A 22,492-nucleotide genomic window follows, 5' to 3' on the forward strand; every position below is an offset into this window, starting at 1 on the left:
CGAACAGTGTTGACAGGCGAACAGTGTTGACAGGCGAACAGTGTTGACAGGCGAACAGTGTTGACAGGCGAACAGTGTTGACAGGCGAACAGTGTTGACAGGCGAACAGTGTTGACAGGCGAACAGTGTTGACAGGCGAACAGTGTTGACAGGCGAACAGTGTTGACAGGCGAACAGTGTTGACAGGCGAACAGTGTTAATAACAGTGTTGACAGGCTAACAGTGTTAATAACAGTGTTGACAGGCTAACAGTGTTAATAACAGTGTTGACAGGCTAACAGTGTTAATAACAGTGTTGACAGGCTAACAGTGTTAATAACAGTGTTGACAGGCTAATAACAGTGTTGACAGGCGCATATTGAACCTGGTCACACACACACACAGCATATGTTTTACTATCCTTGTGGGGACCTGAAATTGATTTCCATTCAAAATCCCATTTTCCCTAAACCTTAACCTGAACTCCTAACCCCAAACTGAACCCCTGGCCCTAATTCTAAACCTACAGCATTTTTTTAAAACCTTAATTTAACTAGTCAAGTCATTTAAGAACAAATTCTTATTTTAAAATGACGGCCAAACCCTCCCCGAACCCGGACGGACGATGCTGGGCCAATTGTGCGCCGCCCTATGGGACTCCCGATCACGGCCGGCTGTGAAACAGCCCGGGATCAAACCAGGGTCTGTAGTGAAGCAGTGCCTTAGACCGCTGCGCCACTCGGGAGTCCTGGGAGAAGTTATTGTTTTAATATCCTTGTGGGGACTTGGGGATTTCTGGTACCCACGAGGATAGGAGCGGCAGGTAGCCTAGCGGTTAGAGTGTTGTAGTAGTATGGTGAGTACCTGAGCAAGACATTTAACCCTCATTTCTTCCAGGGGCGCTGTACTACTAGGACCCTGTAAAACAACACATTTCACTGCACCTATCTGGTATATGTGACTAAACATTTTTTTGTTTTTTAAAATCAATTTTAGTAATACAATACAAAAGTACTGCTATCACCATACTACTACTATGGTATGGTACTGCTATCACCATACTACTACTATGGTATGGTACTGCTATCACGTACTACTACTATGGTATGGTACTGCTATCACCGTACTACTACTATGGTATGGTACTGCTATCACCGTACTACTGCTATGGTATGGTACTGCTATCACCGTACTACTACTATGGTACTGCTATCACCGTACTACTACTATGGTATGGTACCGCTATCACCGTACTACTACTATGGTATGGTACCGCTATCACCGTACTACTACTATGGTATGGTACTGCTATCACCGTACTACTACTATGGTATGGTACTGCTATCACCGTACTACTACTATGGTATGGTACTGCTATCACCGTACTACTACTATGGTATGGTACTGCTATCACCGTACTACTACTATGGTATGGTACTGCTATCACCGTACTACTACTATGGTATGGTACTGCTATCACCGTACTACTACTATGGTATGGTACCGCTATCACCGTACTACTACTATGGTATGGTACCGCTATCACCGTACTACTACTATGGTATGGTACCGCTATCACCGTACTACTACTATGGTATGGTACTGCTATCACCGTACTACTACTATGGTATGGTACCGCTATCACCGTACTACTACTATGGTATGGTACCGCTATCACCGTACTACTACTATGGTATGGTACCGCTATCACCGTACTACTACTATGGTATGGTACCGCTATCACCGTACTACTACTATGGTATGGTACTGCTATCACCGTACTACTACTATGGTATGGTACCGCTATCACCGTACTACTACTATGGTATGGTACCGCTATCACCGTACTACTACTATGGTATGGTACCGCTATCACCGTACTACTACTATGGTATGGTACTGCTATCACCGTACTACTACTATGGTATGGTACCGCTATCACCGTACTACTACTATGGTATGGTACTGCTATCACCGTACTACTACTATGGTATGGTACTGCTATCACCGTACTACTACTATGGTATGGTACTGCTATCACCGTACTACTACTATGGTATGGTACTGCTATCACCGTACTACTATGGCTGACCCTCTAAAACAACACATTTCACTGCACCTATGTGACAAAACATAATTTTTGTATATACAAGCATAAGCACACACACATTCATGGACAAATTTAAACCAAGTAACAGCCCCAGATTTATACAAAGCACTGCTGTTTAGCCTATATATCAACTGTACAGTCTCTGCTGTGGATGGTGAAGGCAGCCTACTACTGATCAGTGTTCTGTTGTTGTGTTCCATGTTGGGTGTGATCCTGCCCCAGTCCCACTGCTCCTAGATCAGTGTATTGACAACCTTGATGCTATCCTGAGGGGAACACTACGAAGCATGCTAGATCTACTCAGGCATGTCTAAAGCTAGCCAGGTTCCGTTTTCATTCCTGAAGGATTTGTTCTGAAGGATTGGTTGCCATAGAAATGTACCTGGCTAAAGGTGAGCCAGTTTCGTGGTACCGGTTATCCCGAGTTAAACTCAGACTTGACCAAAGTAAAACTGACTAACTCCTCAAACGACATTTGTAGTATAGGTTAAACACTGAGCTGTCTTCTGCAGCTGCTGAGGGTCTACCACTCATAACAACGAGAGAATCGCAAGGGTTTAAGTTTGTTTTGCCACACAAACAAGACCCCACTTAACCCTGTTTGTGTCTTTGACTGTGTACACATGATAATTTGTCCCCCCCCGCTGAGGTCAGTGCTTGGACGTGTTGCCCCAGTCAGCACGCCCAGCTCATTCCTTTTTGATATGTCAATCACAGGGATGGATGGGAAGCGGAGAGATACGCGGTGGGCCGTGTGGGGGAGGTGTGTGTGTTGGGGTTGTAGGGGTCTGGTGCCTGTGAGATACGCAGCAGACCCCTTCAGGCACAAAGGACAGCGAGGGCCATTCAGTTTTAATGTGTGTGTGTGTGTGTCCATAATGTGTGTGCAATGATGGGGGGTGAACACAGAGACTGTTGTACTGTGTGTCTGTGTCTATGCATGAATGGAGCACACAAACCATACAATTCACTGCACAGTCTTGCAATCAATGGTGGATTGTAAAACATGGTCTCTGCAATAGTAACATTGTGTTAAAGTAAAGCAATTTACCTGGGATTGATAGGCTAGCAGCTTCAACTAGGACAAAAGCAAATTGCTTGTTGGTCACTAATTGGCATGCCTAGCTTAGTAATAGGTGTTGTCAGGTGTCACACATACCTAATGTTGAGAAAGGGAGTACATGGGAGTTTGTTTCCTACTTCCGGTTCAAAAGGGAAAACGGAGCTATAAATTATGCAAAAAATGTCCTTCTCATTTTCATACAAGTCATAGGCTCAATCAAATGAATGACTCCCTGAAATGAGAAGAAATTCTATGTCCCCCAGCATTCGACAAAACCATCTTACAAAGGCCTACAATGTGAGTGTATGGCACTACAGGCCTATAGCATCAAACTGTTGCGAATAACTGTTGAAGTCGGCTTCTGCATCTAAGCTTGTCAGGTCCAGTGCTCACAGACAGATCAGGGTCCTATTCATTAGGAACCAAACAGAAGCAAACAGTCCGAAATGGGGAGGGAGGCGAGGGACTACCTAAATTTGTCCATTGTTTATGTTTGTGTGTGCTTTCATTACAAAACGTTTTTCAATAGTACGATATGTATATCAGATATCAGTTCCTCCGTGGTCTACTGAGTAACATGGAAGAGACGCTCACCTGCTGTGTGGGACGCTCCAGTCCTCATTTATATTTCATAAGAACGTGGGCAGGCAAGCGGGGAGGGGGGCTCAGCTGGGGACAAATCAGCTCATCATCCCACCTTATGATTGTCCCTCCTTCCTTCATGCTTTATTCTGTCAACTCCTCTTTCAATGTTCTCTTTGTTAGTTAGCTCATCTGAGAAGGGAAGGGACTTGTAACGTTTACATTTGAGGTTCTCTCTCTTCCGCTTACGAAGTCATAGCAAAGGGATTAGGAATTGAGTGTTAGTGGTTTCTTCTGTCGGGGATGATACCCGAGCTGGGTTTGTGTGACGCAAAGACAAAGTGATTTGTTCATTGATGAGGGCTGGTGATTTTTCGGTTTTGTTTTCTACACAAAGCGTCTCAGAGTACGAGTGCTGTTCTAGGATCAGATCCCAACTGTCCGTATAATCATATTCACTATAATCTAAAAGGGATAACTGATCCTGGATCAGTACTCCTACACTGAGACGGTTTGTGAATACTTGCCTCGGGCTCAGTATAACTGTCAGGGGTTGTGAGGGATGATAATTATTTTGTTTTGGTTCTACTGAGAGACTCTCTTAGCTCTTGCTTGGAAGAAAGGGAGGGGGGAGGTTAGACAAAGGCTAAAGGGTTGTTTCAACCAAATTATCTGTTGTCATCTGACCACATCCATGCCCTTATGCCATTTGACCCAAAACCCCAAACATGAAGCACTGTGTCTCATACTTTCTCTCTCCCACTCTCTCCCCCCTTTCCCTCTCTGTATTCCAGCTTTCACTCGCGGATGAACAGAGCGAAGTGACACGGAATGGCTTTGAGTCCAAAGAGCTGCAGTACTTGGTCCAGATCTACTGCCAGGTATGACAGAGTAATCCCCCGGGTGCTGTGATATGCTGCAGTGTCATACTCACTCAATCAGTGCTCTCTCATATACATTTGCACACACACACACACACTTGCACGCAAACCCACACACTCTCACAGACGTACAGTCACATGGAAAATCGCTGTCTTTTGAATCTTGTCACACACCAAATGATGAACGCCCAATACTGTAAATCATACACAGCACACCCCTCTGTTAGCTAGTAACGTTACGGGATTGGCTTATTTTTCATTTTTCTGAAAACACTTTGGGTCGTGATTGAAGAATCTTAGTTGCGGGAAAGGTGAAGCTGGAACCAAACTACTCAACAGAAAGGTCAGATTGGTGATAAGGGTCTCGTGGGAAAGGAGAGTGACAGGGAAATGATGCCGTATGGCCTTATCCACAATGTTCACAAGGTGTTGAGTAGCAACAAAACACACAACTTGAAAAAGACGTCTGGCATACCATCCGAATCTTCTCCTTGGCAATTGTTTCCCTCTCATCAGAGATCTAGCGAAGCAATTCAATAAAACCCTTGCCCAATTTCATCGTCTATTGATCAAAATGTTTTATTTTTACGTTTAACTTGGGTGTTTCTCCTAAATTTAACATGTAGGACATCTCTAGGGACTTCCTAGTTCAAGGTTCACTGAAGACATGCCTTCCATTTTACTGAATTCCATTTTCTTAAGCTCACATGTGCTTTCCAGTTCCCACAATTGCGCACAGGTCCCACACAACCCAGTAACTCCGGTCTCACCCCTTCCACTGGATCACTCGATTCAGGTTTCACACATTTTTCCTCTAGATCGTATTCCATTTGCATGACCTTGGCAATGCCACGGAAAACGGGTGTCTCTGTCCTTGGAAATTCCATCTTTCCTTGGCTTGGTGTTGGAAAGGGGAGCTGAAACTGCTGCACTGTTCCATATATAAGGGGGGAAAGGAGGGTGAACAATTGGCCCAGAGCCACCCTCTTAGTACAGAGAGCGGAGGAGAAAGAATCCAGCCTGCAGGATAGATCGCTTTAGTTCCACAGACTAGTAAGGGAACAGACAAACAAAGAAACTGACTGGAAGTCCCAGTGTCTGAAAGTGGGACAAAGCTACTGTAGCTCACCAAGTACTATACGGAGCCCTACACAAATATTTATACAGTCCTGATTCCCTCCTGGTTATTCCCTTATGGCTGCACTAGGATCAGTGGGGCTGGTCGATGCTCTGCAGTCACAGTCACTCCAGCCCTGGCCCCAGTTCAGAGGGATCTTTCTGGGTCAAATCAAAGCAACCAAGTTAGTTTTTTTTCTCCCTCGTTCTGGAACTGGGGTTTTGAGGTTTGCAATCACACTTGTGAGTCGAAAAAGAAACGGTGAAGCAACTGGATGGAAAATAGGAAGACAGGAGTAGCTTTGAATGCGATGATGAGCTGAGGGCAAAGTTAATTTGGTTTGCACTTATATCACTGGTTTTGTCATCTGCATACGGCTTCTGAAGCATATTCCACCATTTTCTTTCTTTGATATAGATGATGGTAAGTGCATGGTGATGCTAAGTGCAGGGAAATTGACCAATTCCATGTTGGGAGCACGTACCTTTGACTTTACTTCTGGGGAACAAAAGAAAGGGGGGATAGGAAGAGAATAGAAAATAAAGGGTGGAAAGATAGGACAGGAGTGGAGAAATGTGTAAAGGGGGTGACCCACAGAAATGCAGTTTTGTCAGGTTTGTGTTGTCCTTTCAGAGATGAAGGTGGCCGGAGGCTGTAAGCCAGCCATCGAGAAGACTGCCTGGATGAGGGATAGTTACCACACACTGGGGCATTGGACCAGGGAGCAAAAAGAGAAAAGGGGGGACAAGACTGGCCATCGGAGATAAAAACACATGGGTTATAACTGGGAATGATTCTGAATTTTGATAAGCTTGCAGTGTGTCCACCTTCTGCTTGAAATTCAGTAGGTCCTTGGAATGTTGCCTTTTTTTGCCAACCTGGAAGTGGCTATGGCTAATAGAGTTCTGGATAATTATTTGTCAGCCCATAAAGGGGGACTGTTGGAAGCTTGTCTTCCAGAGCCTGGATACACAGTACTCTGATCTGGCAGAGCTTTCAGAAGTATTAACCCCATTTGCTACCACCACCATCCTGAACCTTTCTCCATTTCCACTCTTCCTTCTCCTCCTTTGCTCCCCACAACTTTCTCAGCCCATGAGCTACATTATCCCCAGGATAAATTCTAAAAGAACCTGTTCCCGGAGCTGACCAAGGGCCTGTCCCAAATTGCACCCTGTTCCCCATAGGGACGTTGCCCGAGGAGCACATCACAACTCGGCACCCTTTCATTTAGATTTCAAAAAGCCCTGGATGGCTTTGTCAATCGCCAGCCGGCCCCGATGTATCCCCCCAAAGATCTAATGTCTGTTAAGAGTTAACGTATGGATCTGTGTGAATTATCGAGTTCTTGCGTTGTACACCCAAAATAGCCTCGGCGAATTGATGACTTCATAAATGGATTCCAAACTTAGCTATCCAGGCCAGCACAGTTAAAGTGTGAGTTCAGTGAGCTTCAATGGCAACATATTTAGGAGCTGTTCCATTCTGTGTGGCATGCTGTGTGGCATGGTGCCTGTTGGATTTACTCACAATACTAATAAAACAAGTAATTACCCCACCGCATATGTTTCTGGTTTGATTAATAGCAGTACATCCAATATCATAAAATATTTTATTTTTTACTCAATGTTCTGTAGTACATTCAGGGAACATCGTCCATTGAGGGAGATCCCTCTTTCAGGTTAAAATGCCCCCCCCTGTTGAAATTGAAGGATATAATGTCCACCTCTCTTAATTCCACCAGATTTGACCCCTCTTAATAATCCCAGCCATTTAGATTCATCCCCCCTCCATCCATCCATCCCTTCGTCTGTTTTTTTAGCACTGCATCACATTGGCAGACTGGTGCTCTGCTTGGGGCAACCACAACCAAACTACAACCATACAAATGGCTGGTCCCTGTCCCCCAGTGGAGTGTTCTGTGGGGAGTCACCCTATCAGGCTTTTTATCCAACCCTGCTCAAACACAACTGGATCTTGATAAGCCTATTTGTTATCGTCACAGCCGTGTATATTCCCCCTCAAGCCGATATCACGACAGCTCTCAAGGAACTATACTGGACCTTGTGCAAACTGGAAACTGCAGATCCCGAGGCCGCATTTATTATCGCTGGGGACTTTAATAAAGCAAACTGAGGGAAACGCTACTGAAGTTCTATCAACACATCGCCTGTAGTACTCGCGCTTCAAAAACTCTCGACCATTGTTACTCTCCCTTCTGGGATTGCTACAAGGCGCTCCCCAGCCCTCCCTTCGGCAAAATCAGATCACGACTCCATTTAGCTTCTCCCTTCCTATAGGCAGAAACTCTTAACAGGAATTACAAATGCTAAGGTCTATTCAACGCTGGTCTGATCGGAATTTTCCACGTGGACTGGAAAATGTTCCGGGTTGTCTCTGAGAATAACATTTACGTATACACTGACACAGTGACTGTGTTCATTAGGGAGTGTATAGGGGATGTTGTTCCCACTGTGACAATTAAAACCTATCCAAACCAAAAACTGGATAGAAGACAGCATTCGTGCAAAATTAAAAGCGTGAACCATCACATTTAACTTCAGCAAGGTGATGAATACACCAGTCCAGTTATGCCCTCGATAAGGAAATCAAAGAGGCAAAACATCAGTACAGATACAAAGTGGAGTCACAATTCAACGGCTCAGACATGAGATGTATGTGGCAGGGACTCCACAAATTACACATTATATAGAGAAAACCGGCCGTCGCGGACATCGACGCCTTGCTCCCAGACAAGCTTTACACCTTCTTTGCCCGCTTTGAGGATAACACAGTGCCACTGACACGGGCCGCTGCCGCAAGGCTGCAGCCATCCCTAGCCGCATCCTCGGAACATGCGCAGACAAGCTGGTTGGAATGTCAATCTCTCCCTATCCCAGTTTGATGTCCCCACTTGCTTCAAGATGCCTGCTATTGTTTCTGTACCCAAGAATGTGAAGGTAACTGAACAAAATTACAATCTCCCCGTAGCACTCACTTCTGTCATCATGAAGTGCTTTGAGAGACTAGTTAAGGATCATTTTACCTTACCTGACACCCTAGACCCACTCTAATTTGCATACCGCCCCAATAGATCTACTGAGTATGCAACACGGTACTGCATACTGTCCTATCCCATCTGGTCAGGAGGAATATCTATGTAAGAATGCTGTTCATTGAGTACAGCTCAGCCTTCAACACCATAGTACCCTCCAAGCTCATTATGAAGCTCGGGGCCCTGGGCCTGAACCCCGCTCTGTGCGACTAGGTCCTCAACTTCCTGGTGGGCCACCCCCAGGTGATGAAGGTAGGCAACAACACCTCCACTATGCTGATCCTCAACACAGGGGCCCCACAAGGGTGTGTGCTCAGCCCCCTCCTGTACTCCCTGTTTACCCATGATTGCGTGGTCACACACGCTTCCAAGTTTTCAGACGACAAATAACCTCTCCCTCAATGTCAACAAAACAAAGGAACTGATTGTGAACTTCAGGAGACAGCAGAGGGAGCACGCATTCACATCGACGGGGCCACAGTGAAGAAGGTGAAAAGCTTCAAGTTCCTCAGTCACTGACAGTACACATCACTGACAATCTGAAATAGTCCACCCACACAGTGTGGTGTAGTAGGAGCAACAGCGCCTCTTCAACCTCAGGAAGCTGGCTTGGCCCCTAAGACCCTCACAAACCTTTACAGATGCACCATTGAGAGCATCCTGTCGGGCTGTATCACCGCCTGGTACGGCAACTGCACCGTCCGCAACCATAGGGCTCTCACCAGAAGCCCACTGCCTGCCCTTCAGGACAGCTACAGCACCCGGTGTCAAAAGAAGGACAAGAAGAACATCAAGGACCTGAGCCACTGCTTGTTCACTCCGCTATAATCCAGAAGGTGAGGTTGGTGCAGCAAAGCTGGGACTGAGAGACTGAAAAACAGCTATCTCAAGGCCATCAGACTGTTAAATAGCCATCACTAGCCGACCTCCACCCAGTACCCTGCCCTAAACTTAGTGACTGTAACTAGGCGGCTACCATCGGGTAACTCATCCCTGCACCTTAAATGCTGCTTCCCTATGTACATAGACATGGAACACTGGTCACTTTAATAATGGAACACTGATCATTTTAATCATGTTTACGTAATGTTTTACTGATTTCATATGTACTATATATACTGTATTCTAGTCAAGGCCATCCTATTTATTTTTTGCTGTACAGTATACTATTCTATCCACGTATTCTTCATTTATACTATATTTTCTATCCACATACTGTCCATAATGTCTATACATCCTAGTATTTCTTAATTCCTTTATTTTACCTTTAGATTTGTGCGTTTTGTTCGATATTACTGCACTTTTGGAGCTAGAGAAACAAGCTTTTCTCTACACTGCAATAATATCAGATTAACATATGTATGGATGCAATGGAATTTGATTTGAGTGGCTACTGCATACCCAGTAGTTCTCCTGGACTCTCCAGGAGGAGGGTTGGCCACCTTGCAACATTACAATTATAGCAAATACTTTTTATGTCTTTTTAAAATAATTCCCTCATTCGATGAACCAGGGATCAAACGGCTACGGTGTGCGAGGTAGTTAAACCTAAGATGTTTATCTGTTTGTGAGGTTAAAATAATCAGTGTTCATGAGAGATGTTGACAGCGTAGGAGTTACTTATCAATTAGGCTATTCTAAGAATATTTTTTTACTTTGTCAAAATTGCATGGATAGAGGAGAATCCGAGTCAATTTTGAGAGCTTGAGAGCTTGTTTTACATCCAGAGTTGCAGCATTGGTTTCATCAACTGCACTCCCGTATCCGTGTTGGCCATTTGTGGTTATACACGAGTGCCGGTGGAAAGTTATTTGAGGACATGACAATGACAATGTATGCTAAACAGTTAACTAGTCAGAACTACACTATGTTTTGAGTTGCCTATCGTCGTCGTCGTCCCCCCACTGGAACACACGCAGGTGATGCACACACTATGACTTTTCCAGGATTTTCATTGATGACCAAAAACTATCACTGGGCAAATGATTAAAGTAGCCTAATTGTTTGATATTGTGATTTTTTATTTGTCCATGTAATCTGCCTGTCCAACAATTAGTTTGTTTTACTTGCCCGGGCAAGCGGACAGCGTTAATGTCGAGCCCTGCCCCCTCTCTGATCCCCCTAGTAAAAGCATAGAGCTCCCCTCCTGTCACCCCGTCTCAGCGGTGGATTCTGAATTAGGGCGTGAGGGGTATCTGTTACCAGGCGAGTAAAGGGCTGATGCACCTCCTCTGTCTTTGGAAACGTTCTCTCTCCTCTCTTTCCCACTGGCTGACTCTCTTGTTTGTTCTCCGCAGGGCCGGAACTGGATTGTGAAGCGCAGCTATGAAGATTTTCGTGTCCTGGATAAGCACCTGCACCTCTGCATATATGACCGCCGCTTCTCGCAGCTGCCGGAGCTGCCTCGATTCGACAGTCTGAGTGATCGCGCCGAGGTAAGATGCCTGGTCTCAGTACAGCCGATGTGCCACCCCTCCCAAAATCCCTATATCACCATTCAGATGGTCTCTCCCAGTCTCCAGTCACCCACTTTGAATGCCGCCTCAAAGCTTATGACTGCAAGGACTATATTATGCCCTTCAGGGTTATACATGATAACGGTTTAGAGTTCAGACAGAAACCAGAGGCAAAATACAGGGCTCACTTCAGAACAGTTTTGCGACCGTTTCCATGCTAGAGTGAAATACCAGTACAATGTCCATGTCGTTTTTGCTTGTTTTACAAACTCCTGCCTAGGTCTTTGTTGCAGGCTGATTCATGGCCTAAATGAGTGAAAGTGTCCAATTGTGCTGTCTCTGTGTTTACGCGTTTAGAAAGCCTCTCCATCCCCGCTGAGCTGTGACGGGAGCTTTCGCTCTCTTACACCCTCCCTCTCTCTTACACTTTCCCCTCTCTTTTCCCCTCTCTTTTCCCCTCCCTCTCTCTTTCCCCTCTCTTTTCCCCTCTCTTTCCCCCTCCCTCTCTCTTTCCCCTCTCTTTTCCCTCCCTCTCTCTTACACCCTCCCTCTCTCTTTTCCCCTCCCTCTCTCTTTCCCCTCTATTTTCCCCTCTTTCCCCCTCCCTCTCTCTTTCCCCTCTATTTTCCCCTCTTTCCCCTCCCTCCCTCTCTCTTTCCCCTCTCTTTTCCCTCTCTCTTTCCCCTCCCTCCCTCTTTCCCCTCCCTCTTTCCCCTCCCTCCCTCTTTCCCCTCCCTCCCTCTCTCTTTCCCCTCTCTTTCCCCTTTCTTTCCCCTCCCTCCCTCTCTCTTTCCCCTCCCTCCCTCTCTCTTTCCCCTCCCTCCCTCTCTCTTTCCCCTCCCCCTCTCTCTTTCCCCTCCCCCTCTCTCTTTCCCCTCCCCCTCTCTCTTTCCCCTCCCTCCCTCTCTCTTTCCCCTCCCTCCCTCTCTCTTTCCCCTCCCTCCCTCTCTCTTTCCCCTCCCTTTTCCCCTCTCTTTCTCCTGCCTCCCTCTCTCTCTTTCCCTCCCTCCCTCTCTCTTTCCCCTCCCTCCCTCTCTCTTTCCCCTCCCCTTTCCCCTCTCTTTCTCCTCCCTCCCTCTCTTTCCCCTCCCTCCCTCTCTCTTCCCATCCCTCCCTCTCTCTTTCCCCTCTCTTGAACACACACTCTCACTCTTTACAGTAGTTTTCACAGCAAAAGCCCACTTGAACTGTGGCATATCTTCACAACTAAATCGATGGCCTTTGAAGTTTGGAGTGGCTGTTAATGCCTACCTTTTTATGATCCTTCAGTCCTTGGGGGAAAAAAGGCCCTAATACTCCTAAATAGAGACTCCCACGGAGGTAGGCTGACTAGGCACCACTTTGGCTGCATCCCAAATGACACCCTGTTCCCTTCATAGTGCACTACTTTTGACCAGAGCTCTATTGGCCGTTATCAAAAGTAGTACACTATATAGGGTTCCATTTGGGATGCAGGTCGTCCGGTCCCCATTGTAATGGGAAACACTGGGAGACACGGGCGGCATGTTGACTAATCATAGGAGGTCAGATTACTACGCCCACAATGAAAGCATGGGTCCTTCAGTAGTGGAATGTTCAGCACTAAACAGGACTAGTACAACAGGTTGTTAGGGTTTTCACAAAACAAGGCTGAGGAAATAGGCCTACCTCAGTCGTGATTGGTTGAACATGATGTCAAACCTTTCGGTTTAATCTGTGTCTGCGGCTGCTGGAACAAATAATAGCGGAGAGTGAGCGTCTAGTAATTTCAGGCAGCCCAGCTTTACAAATAGTTTTTCGGGAGGCTGCGTGCTCAAACTGTCATTGTCTGATTGTAACTTTCAGGCATTTAATACAGAGGTTCTTACAGGATGAATTGTTGTACGGGAAAATTGGCTTCAATTTAAATGTCAATAACAGTATTGTCGAGGGGCTGATTTTGCCGCTCCCTCAGTTTGGTACCTAGCTGCCGCAGTTATTTGGATAGTCTTAGCCTAACTAGTATGTTAACCATCATATTGCCTGCTCATTACAATACACAATGGCCACTGTTGTGCAGGCCAGTACATGGAGCTCTAAATTGCCTGGTCAAAATGAGTTGACATTAGCTCACACAATGTCTTCCATGACTCATTAAGTCTAAGACCTGAAAAGAGTTGGTCCGAATATTCTGCGAAATCAGGAGACTTATTGCTAATCAACTAATCCGTCTCCCTATTGATTCCGTTAGCCAGCCAGTCGTCCCACCCCCCGGTCCCTCTAAGGCCTCCATGTTGTGCTTGGCTTTACTCTTGTTTTACCCTATGTTCTCTAGTCTTTGTCTTTCTGGAGAGTCTTGGCCCTCTTTTGGTCTGTGTTTGCTTGGCCATGTTGACACTCGAGGAAGGAGGACTAAGGAGAGACACTGGCGGCGGCACAAATGGTACCATATTCCCTACATAGTGCGACACTTTTGATCAGAGCCCTGGTCAAAAGTAGTGCACTGTATGAGGACTATGGTGCCATTTGGGGCGCATAAACACACTGTCTGGCACACACAGGGGAAGGCTCACTCTTGGATTAGTGCGCTGAATAGGACAAGTCTTGTGGGAAGCGCCAGGGTATTCATCACCAACAGTAACCAACAACTGCAGCACAACAAGGAAAGCATCCATGTCATCAGAGAAACCCACCCTGGCTTATTATAACCCAGACCAGAGCGTTCATGGCCTTCCTTCTCTGCTGCTCTGCAAAGCAAGTCCTCTATACAGAAGCCTACTTTACCCTCCAAATCAAGTGCTTAGTATTGTAGCACTGTTGGCACTCGTTTCATTTCTTGAAAGTTTGGGGCTTTCTTTTTGGCATTCTTTTTGTCCCAGGCTAACCCGTTTTTATCATTTAGGCAAAACGTGGTGTCCACTTCAACGTTCTGTACTCTCCCTCCCTGCAACGTTTGACGGATGAGGGTTGTTTAGGGAAATGTTTGATTTATCCTGAGATCCGTTTAAATGTTGTCAGCTTCGTCGTCACCTTGAGGGAGCTCAATGAAGTGTGGCCTTCATGACATTTTTGAACAGATCTGATAGCTCCTTTAACCATTGTTTGGACTGGTTAGTGCCACAATGAAGTCTCAAATAAAAAACAAACATATTTTTTAAAATCCGGGCATGCTTTGTCATCTACACATCTTATTATCTTCCACATATATATCTTCCACATATCTTCACCGGTTCCTCTTGGCCAGATTTGTCCTGGCTGTGGGTTTAGTTTGGTTATGCATATTTACATTTATGTTGTACTGTTGGTGCCACATCTTGTGGAAAGAAAACAAAGGCTCGGAGGCTGTGGGACTTTTAAAACCAGTGCTGAAGTGGCAGTGTCATGTACATGTCATCAGATTGTGCCCCATTCGGCCCCTTCCTCTGGGCTACAACACTCGGCCTCTGTGGGTGTGTTGGTCGTCCCTGGCCTGATTGGGTTCGCACGGTGCCAGCTCATGTACTGGAATCGATGTGGCAGGCAGCGGCCTAGAACCTCCGGGAGAGAAAGAGAGAGGGTCATGAGAGGGCCCCACGTCTGGCCCCGTGCCCACCACTTCAATGGTCTCTGCTCTAACCTCTTCTCCCTACTCTAATTTCTTGTCTCCTATAATCTCTATCCCTTCCTCTTCTCCTAACCTCTCATTTCCTCTGCTCTGCTTTCCTATCATCTCTCCTTTCTCATCTCCTCTTTCCTTTCCTCTAACCTCACTCAGTCCTCGCCTCTCTTTGGGCTCAGTTCTCTAACCTCTACCTGTCCCCACTTTTCCTCTCTCTTCTCTTCCCTTATTTAACCTCTCTTCTCTTCCCTTATTTAACCTCTCTTCTCTTCCCTTATTTAACCTCTCTTCTCTTCCCTTATTTAACCTCTCTTCTCTTCCCTTATTTAATCTCTCTTCTCTTCCCTTATTTAACCTCTCTTCTCTTCCCTTATTTAACCTCTCTTCTCTTCCCTTATTTAACCTCTCTTCTCTTCCCTTATTTAACCTCTCTTCTCTTCCCTTATTTAACCTCTCTCCTCTTCCCTTATTTAACCTCTCTCCTCTTCCCTTATTTAACCTCTCTCCTCTTCATCTCCTCTCTAATTGGCCTCCAGTGGAGTGTTTGATTCCCTCTGCTAGGCGCTCACCAGTCACTCTTTCCTTTTGTCCTTTCTCTCTCTCATGCGGTCTTTTTTCTCCTCTCTATTTGTCTCTCTATCTCTCTCGCTCTCTCATTTAAGTTATTCCTGTAGTCATCACAGACGCTAGTCCCTCTTGAGATTCTTTAACTTGATCTAACAATGTCTTTTGATGGTGACAGAGAGACACGTATGTTGTTGCCTACTGTATCTCACTCACTTGAGGTTTTCACACTGTCTCTCTATTCTTGTATTGTCCTAGCCTTTATAGAATATGGAACATGAAGGACCACCACAGACCTATGAAATCTCCTGGCCATCTTTTGTGCATTACTCAAGAAGTCGCCTCAAAAAATAGAAACAACCTTCATTTCAGTATCATTAGGATTGACTGCATTATGAGCTCAGTCATTCTGGCTCATGCTCATTGAGATGTGTTTATCCTGCCTGAGAGCAGCTGAAGTGTTTTGGAATGCCCATTATGCCTCTAAAGTACTGTGGTACCCTCCTACAGTGGTGCTGACAAACTCATTGAGCTCGCACACATGCACACTTTCCAATTTTCTCTCACACAAATTATTTGACTCGTCCTCTCTCCTTACTCTCTCTCACTCTCTCACACGCGCACACTTTTGTGTGTTTACTGCTTCCTGTCCAGAAGTAGTACATCACCTTGGTGAAAGGAACACACAATTACAGTGAAACCTAAAAACAGCTCTCTCAATGACAACTAGCTTGTGAAGCACAGACTAAAAGCCATTTCTCTGACTCCCGCCTCACACTGAAACACATTTGTAGGACTGTGAGTAGAGTAGTCATTGGCAGACCATGGGCAATTCAGTTTAGCATAGGGCATATAAGTTGTGTATATATTTTAGTAGTGCAAGCGAAAAAAAGGCACTGCACAAAACAAATATTTGTGTTTCGCTGACATCAAATGTATTACCATGGGCCCTGCTTAAAAAGGAGAGTGCTTCTTGTTTTTGATTGGTTGCAGATGTAAACGCACTTTGCAGCCTCATTGGGTTGAGTTAAATTGAAACTGTATACTCCCCTGGTGGTAGGCAGATACGCAACCAGAGTTGATTTCTTTCGTTAATGGCCTCTTGATTGGATACATTTCCCTGAAGAGTCTGCCAGCCTGACGGCCATGATAATACTGATGGTAATTCCGCTTAAAGTCTATGATAACTTTTGTGATTTAGTTTGTTCGTGTATTTCCAGTTAGGAGGCCACCTATCTGATTTAGGATCAGTAATGCCAGCCTCACCCATCATGTACACAACAACCACGCTGTCTCTGGATCAGTTGTAAAGACCACGCAAAGTGGCTGCACAGGATTCGCATACACTACCTATAGCTGTAGGTCAATCGACACCACTCTGTAGAGCTACAGTGACAGAAGGGTGTTGTGTGGTTTTATATAGGTGTTTTACACATGGTCTGTTTCTGGTTTCCTCTCGCAGGCAGTTTCCCAGATGCTGATGGCTTACCTCTCCCGCCTCACAGCTATCGCTGACAACAAGATCAACTGTGGGCCTGCCCTCACATGGATGGAGGTGAGCTTCTGTCTGGGTTTATGTCTATCAATCTCCCACTCTACACAAATACACCACACATAAAACATAGTTTTACATTTTCTCTCTCTTTTGAACACATCAGCTTACTGCTCTTCATTCCTTAATCACCTATTTATATATATATATATATTTATATATATATATATAAATATTTATATTTATATATATATATATATATATATATATTTATTTATATATATTTATATATATATATATATAAATATATATATTTATATATATATTTATATTTATATATTTATATATATTTATATATATTTATATATATATTTATATATATATTTATATATATATTTATATATATATATATATATATATATATTTATAGGTCGTCATTGCTGGGCCAATTGTGCGCCTCCCCATGGGACTCCCAATCACAGCCGGATGTGATACAGCCTGTATTCGAACCAGGGACTGTAGTGATGCCTCTTGCACTGAGATGAAGTGCCTTCCACACACTAGAACTGTAACTCACCAACCCAGTGTAACCTGTCTACATTGATAGACAGTAAATATGACACTACCTTGACTGTGTGTGTGTGTTTTCCAGGTTGATAACAAAGGCAACCACTTACTGGTCCACGAGGAGTCCTCCATCAACGTGCCCGCCATCGCCGCCGCCCATGTCATCAAACGCTACATCGCCCAGGCCGCCGACGAACTCTCCTTCGAGGTGACAGGGAGGATTGACACACATTTAAACAACCATGCACACACACTCACATGGACATACAGTACATTTAGAAAGTATTTAGACCCCTTTTTCCACATTTTGTTACATTACAGCTTTATTCTAAAATATATTTTTCCCCCTCATCAATCTACACACATAATGACAAAGCAAAAACAGGTTTGTAGAAATGTTTGCAAATCCATTAAAAAATGTCAAATGAAATATCATATTTACTTAAGTATTCAGACCCTTTACTCACTACTTTGTTGAAGCACCTTTGGAAGTGGTTAATGCCTTGAGTATTATTGGGTTTGACTCTACAAGCTTGGCACCTGCATTCAGGGAGTTCCTCCCATTCTTCTCTGCAGATCCTCTCAAGCTCTGTCAGGTTGGATGGGGAGCGTTGCTGCACAGCTATTTCCAGGTCTCCCCAGAGACGTTCGATCGGGTTCAAGTCCGGGCTCCGGTTGGGCCACTCAAGGACATTCAGAGACTTGTCCCGAAGCCACTCCTGCGTTGTCTTGGATGTGTGCTTAGGGTCGTTTTCCTGTTGGAGGTGAACCTTCGCACCAGTTTCATCAAGGATCGAGGATCTCTCTGTACTTTGCTCCATTCATCTCTCCCTCGATCCTGACTAGTCTCCCAGTCCCTGCCACTGGAAAAACATCCCCACAGCATGACGCAGCCACCACCATGCCAGGTTTCTTCCAGATGAGACACTTGGATTTCAGGCCAAAAAGTGAAATCTTAGTTTCGTCAGACCAGAGAATCTTGTTTCTCATGGTCTTAGTCCTTTAGGTGCCCTGTCATGTGCCTTTTACTGAGGAGTGGCCTCCGTCTGGCCACTCTACCATAAAGGCCTGATTGGCAGGGAGCCCCAGAGATGGTTGTCCTTCTGGAAGGTTCTCCCATCTCCACAGAGGAACTCTGTCAGAGTGACCATCTGGTTCTTGGTCACCTCTCTGACCAAGGCCCTTCTCCCCTGATTGCTCAGTTTGGCCATGTAGTCAGCTCTAGGAATAATCTTGGTGGTTTCAAACTTCTTCCATTTAAGAATGATGGAGGCCACTGTGTTTTTGTGGACCTTCTATGCTGCATACATTCTTTGGACAATTCCTTCGACCTCATGGCTTGGTTTTTGCTCTGACATGCACTGTCATCTGTGGGACCTTATGTAGATGTACCATCAATTGATTTGACCACAGGTGGACTCCAATCAAGTTGGAGACAGGATACACCAGAGCTCAATTTCGAGTCTCATAGCAAAGGCTAAGTACTTATGTAAATCTCATAGCTAAGTACTTATGTAAATACATTATTTCTGTTTTTTAAAATAAATAAATTAGCAAACATTTTGCTTTGACCGTATGGGGTATTGTGTGATATTGGTTAGGGGAAAAAACAATTTATTCAATTTTAGAATAAGGCTGTAACGTAACAAAATTTGGAAAAGGTCAAGGGGTCTGAATACTTTCCGAATACACGGAGATGTCATGGATGAATGGATGTTCTTGTATGCGGTAATAAATAATCGTATGTATTATATGAGAACGTTTCTCTTTGCGGTATGGACTCCATGACTGGTTATCTGCATCATATTTACTCTTATACAGACGCCTCAATACATTCCGTTGTTCCTAGGGTGGTGTTTCTCCATTCCTCTTTTCATACACTACATCTGATTCTACATCAAATTATTATGTAGAAATACATTCTGATGCAGTTAGTGGTTCCCAAACTTTTCTTAGCAAGGTACCCCTAATAAAATCCCCTCTATAGTATGGGTTAGTTAGTATGTAGTTTCCCCTCAAAAGTATTCACAGCCTGACTTGATCCAGCTATCCCCGCTTTCTTCTTCTCTCTCCCCCTTTCCCCTTCTCCTCTCTCTCTCTCCACTGACAGGTTGGGGACATCGTGTCTGTTATTGACATGCCCCCCAAAGAGGACACCACGTGGTGGAGGGGCAAGCACGGCTTTCAGGTTGGTGGCGCAGAAGCGCGCACGCACGCACGCACGCACGCACGCACGCACGCACACACACACACACACACACACACACACACACACACACTGTGTCTCAGTCTAGAATCTGGGGTTGATAAATTGCATACAGATGGCTTGGCATCCACATCTACTGATCTACGATCGACTCCACAAGGCCAGGATTTCAATTGTGCTTTCCTCATTTGGTTCTTATTTGGTTTGGCTATTTAGCAAATTTTACTCTTGAGTACAAATGACAATTGGCTCATATTGTTCATTTGGGTGAAACGTTTCTCTTGTCAGTTAATACATACATACAAAATGCGTACAGAATAAGTGGTTGTTCTTGTTCTTGATCGGGATGATGGCACTCATTCCTAGGAAGAATTGTGTCATACATACACGTCTTCAACAAAGATGTCATAACTATGTTATTACACGGTGTTGGTCCTTGAAACCAATCTGGATATTGGTGAAAACACCACCGTGTTTGTTACTACTAGATATTGAAACGTTGATTGGATGGTATGTCAATTAGCACAAAGCAGATGTCCATGTCCTCCCTCCTATTGCCACCGGAGGTCAGTCAGTCACCCTAGAGGCAGTCTGAGTCCGTCTATGACTGGAGGTGGATAGGCAGCTGACATCTGTCTTTATTTACCAGCCTGAGCCTCATAGAAAGAGCGGGTGAGAGAGAGCGATAAAGGGAGGGAAGGAGAGAAAAGGCTGGAGGAGCAACAGAGAGGGAGAGAGCAAATCCAACCATGGAAAGGGTGAGCTGCATTTGTTGAATGCCCAGCATGAGTCAACTCTTTCTATAGTATTGTCACTAGACAGCTGTACCTTGGATCCCTATGATGGTCACATTCAACCTTCAACCCCTTTATCAGTCACATTACTACAAGATGGAAGCAGTGTATGTTGCAAAGCGTGCAGGTTCTGTACTCCGAAGCTAGTAGAAACACTTATTTGACAGTGTATTAGTGTAGTCCGGGTCTCTTATGTTAGGAATCGCACAAGTCAAGATGTGTTCCTCAGTGGACTAGATGATTAGTTGATAGTAACAGAATGGTTTTGTCAAGCTGCTCTACTGGGAATGGCTTTGTTTTAGCACTTTCCCCTGTCTTCATTAAAGCACGCAAAAATATTGATACCTAGTCTTCCTCCAAGCCCCTTAAGTGAAGCCTAGAGATCTTCTATTATATTTTTATTTTATTTCTTAACACACATTTTAACCTGAAGGCAACTTATGTCTCTTTTGTATTGGTAGAATCAGTTGTGTTAGATCAGAAATGAGTTGTTTTACACATGTTTATTGTTAACTCGTAAATACATTTGAAGATTACTTTTAACATCTGTGTTCAATACGGATATCTTGCTTTCTGGTTGACTGGAGATTTGAAACGATCACAGTATGTTCTTGACTGTTCTTCTGATATAAAACATTTGGGGTATACACACGTGCACGCAGACAAACACACATATCGACCCCACCGGGCTTTACCTCCGCATCAGGTGGCACTGAAAAGTCCTAAATACCATTGCTTGGGCAGCTATTCAGCCACATGATCTTGACTGAACACTGCCAAGTAGTATCCTGGGGTCAAAGTACGCCCTGCGCTGGTCTTGCACAAACCTTTTAGTACATGTTTATACCAACTGCCTATGGACTCCTTAATACATAGAGGTCTCCAGCATAATACCCGAAACACAGTGGTGAAATGTTGATATTAACCGCACAACATTGAAGAAGGGCCTTAAGTGGATGAAGCTTGTTTATCAGTCTTTAATGGTAATGCGCTCTTTCGCTCACTCTCGCTCTCTCACTAACACACACACACACGGTTACTGATCCTCTCTGCTTACTCTCGCATTCTCTCTCTCTCTCTAAAAGTCTTGTGTGTCCTCTCCCCAGGTTGGCTTCTTTCCCAGTGAGTGTGTGGAGCTGATAAACGACAAGGTGCCGCAGTCCGTCACCAACTCGGTGCCAAAACCAGGTACCGTACTTCCTCTCCAACAACCACAGTGAGGTGTCCTTGAATCTCCTGACGATCGTTCCCACTGGGTGCTATGTTGTTTTGAGTGGTGTGTGGATAAAGTACGGCTTATCAAAAAATGTGCGGTTGTTGTGGCGGCTTTGACATTATTAACTATGAACGACTAACTAGATATCTCTATTTCTGCAAGCAGGAAGAAATTGGTTATAGAAAATATATCAGTGTGATAAGGTATTATAATGTCTGGTGAGATTGGGGGGGGGGTGTTCCCAACATGGATCTCATCTGGAAGTGTGATGATGTGGTGGATGGGATTTTGGTATGTCGTGGTGACTAAACTGCAGCAGGTGCTAGTGCCACTCTGTGGAGGAGTAAGGGTAATGCGCTACACAAGTGTCTCTGTCTAAGGACAGCTGAGGCTAAAGCACCTAGCATTCCACCTGGAAGGTTTAGTGACAGCATGAGCCTCGGGATTGATTGAAGAGGCTTGTGTATTCAACACAACACTAGACTGCAAAATAAAAACAGACAGTGTTCAGACCCCTTGACTTTTTCCACATTTTGTTACGTTACAGCCTTATTCTAAAATTGATTAAATTATTATTTATTCTCATCAATCGTTAAATCATAATGACAAAGCGAAAACAGGTTTTTAGGAATGTTTGCAAATGTATACATTTATTTTTAAAAAAACAGGTACCTTATTTACATACAGTACCAGTCAAAAGTTTGGACACACCTACTCACTCAAGGGTTTTTCTTTATTTGTATTATTTTCTACAGTGTAGAATAATAATGAAGACATTAAAACTATGAAATAACACATGGAATCATGTATTAACCAATAACGTGTTAAACAAATCAATATATTTTTTATTTTGG

The 22,492-nt window shown here is 44.5% G+C and overlaps 1 protein-coding gene across 1 annotated transcript in view; it reads left to right on the top strand.

Moving 5' to 3' along the window:
* LOC118391044 (rho GTPase-activating protein 32-like) overlaps positions 1-22,492 on the top strand; it is a 228,423-nt gene that overhangs the window by 153,594 nt on the left and 52,337 nt on the right. The window contains exons 7-12 of the mRNA XM_052457558.1: positions 4,529-4,615; positions 11,085-11,222; positions 16,826-16,918; positions 17,508-17,630; positions 19,533-19,610; positions 21,529-21,610. Of these exons, the coding sequence (XP_052313518.1) occupies positions 4,529-4,615; positions 11,085-11,222; positions 16,826-16,918; positions 17,508-17,630; positions 19,533-19,610; positions 21,529-21,610 (601 nt within the window). The remainder of the gene's footprint in view (positions 1-4,528; positions 4,616-11,084; positions 11,223-16,825; positions 16,919-17,507; positions 17,631-19,532; positions 19,611-21,528; positions 21,611-22,492) is intronic.

The sequence above is a fragment of the Oncorhynchus keta genome, chromosome 12 (genome assembly GCF_023373465.1).
Source record: "Oncorhynchus keta strain PuntledgeMale-10-30-2019 chromosome 12, Oket_V2, whole genome shotgun sequence".
NCBI lineage: Eukaryota > Metazoa > Chordata > Actinopteri > Salmoniformes > Salmonidae > Oncorhynchus > Oncorhynchus keta.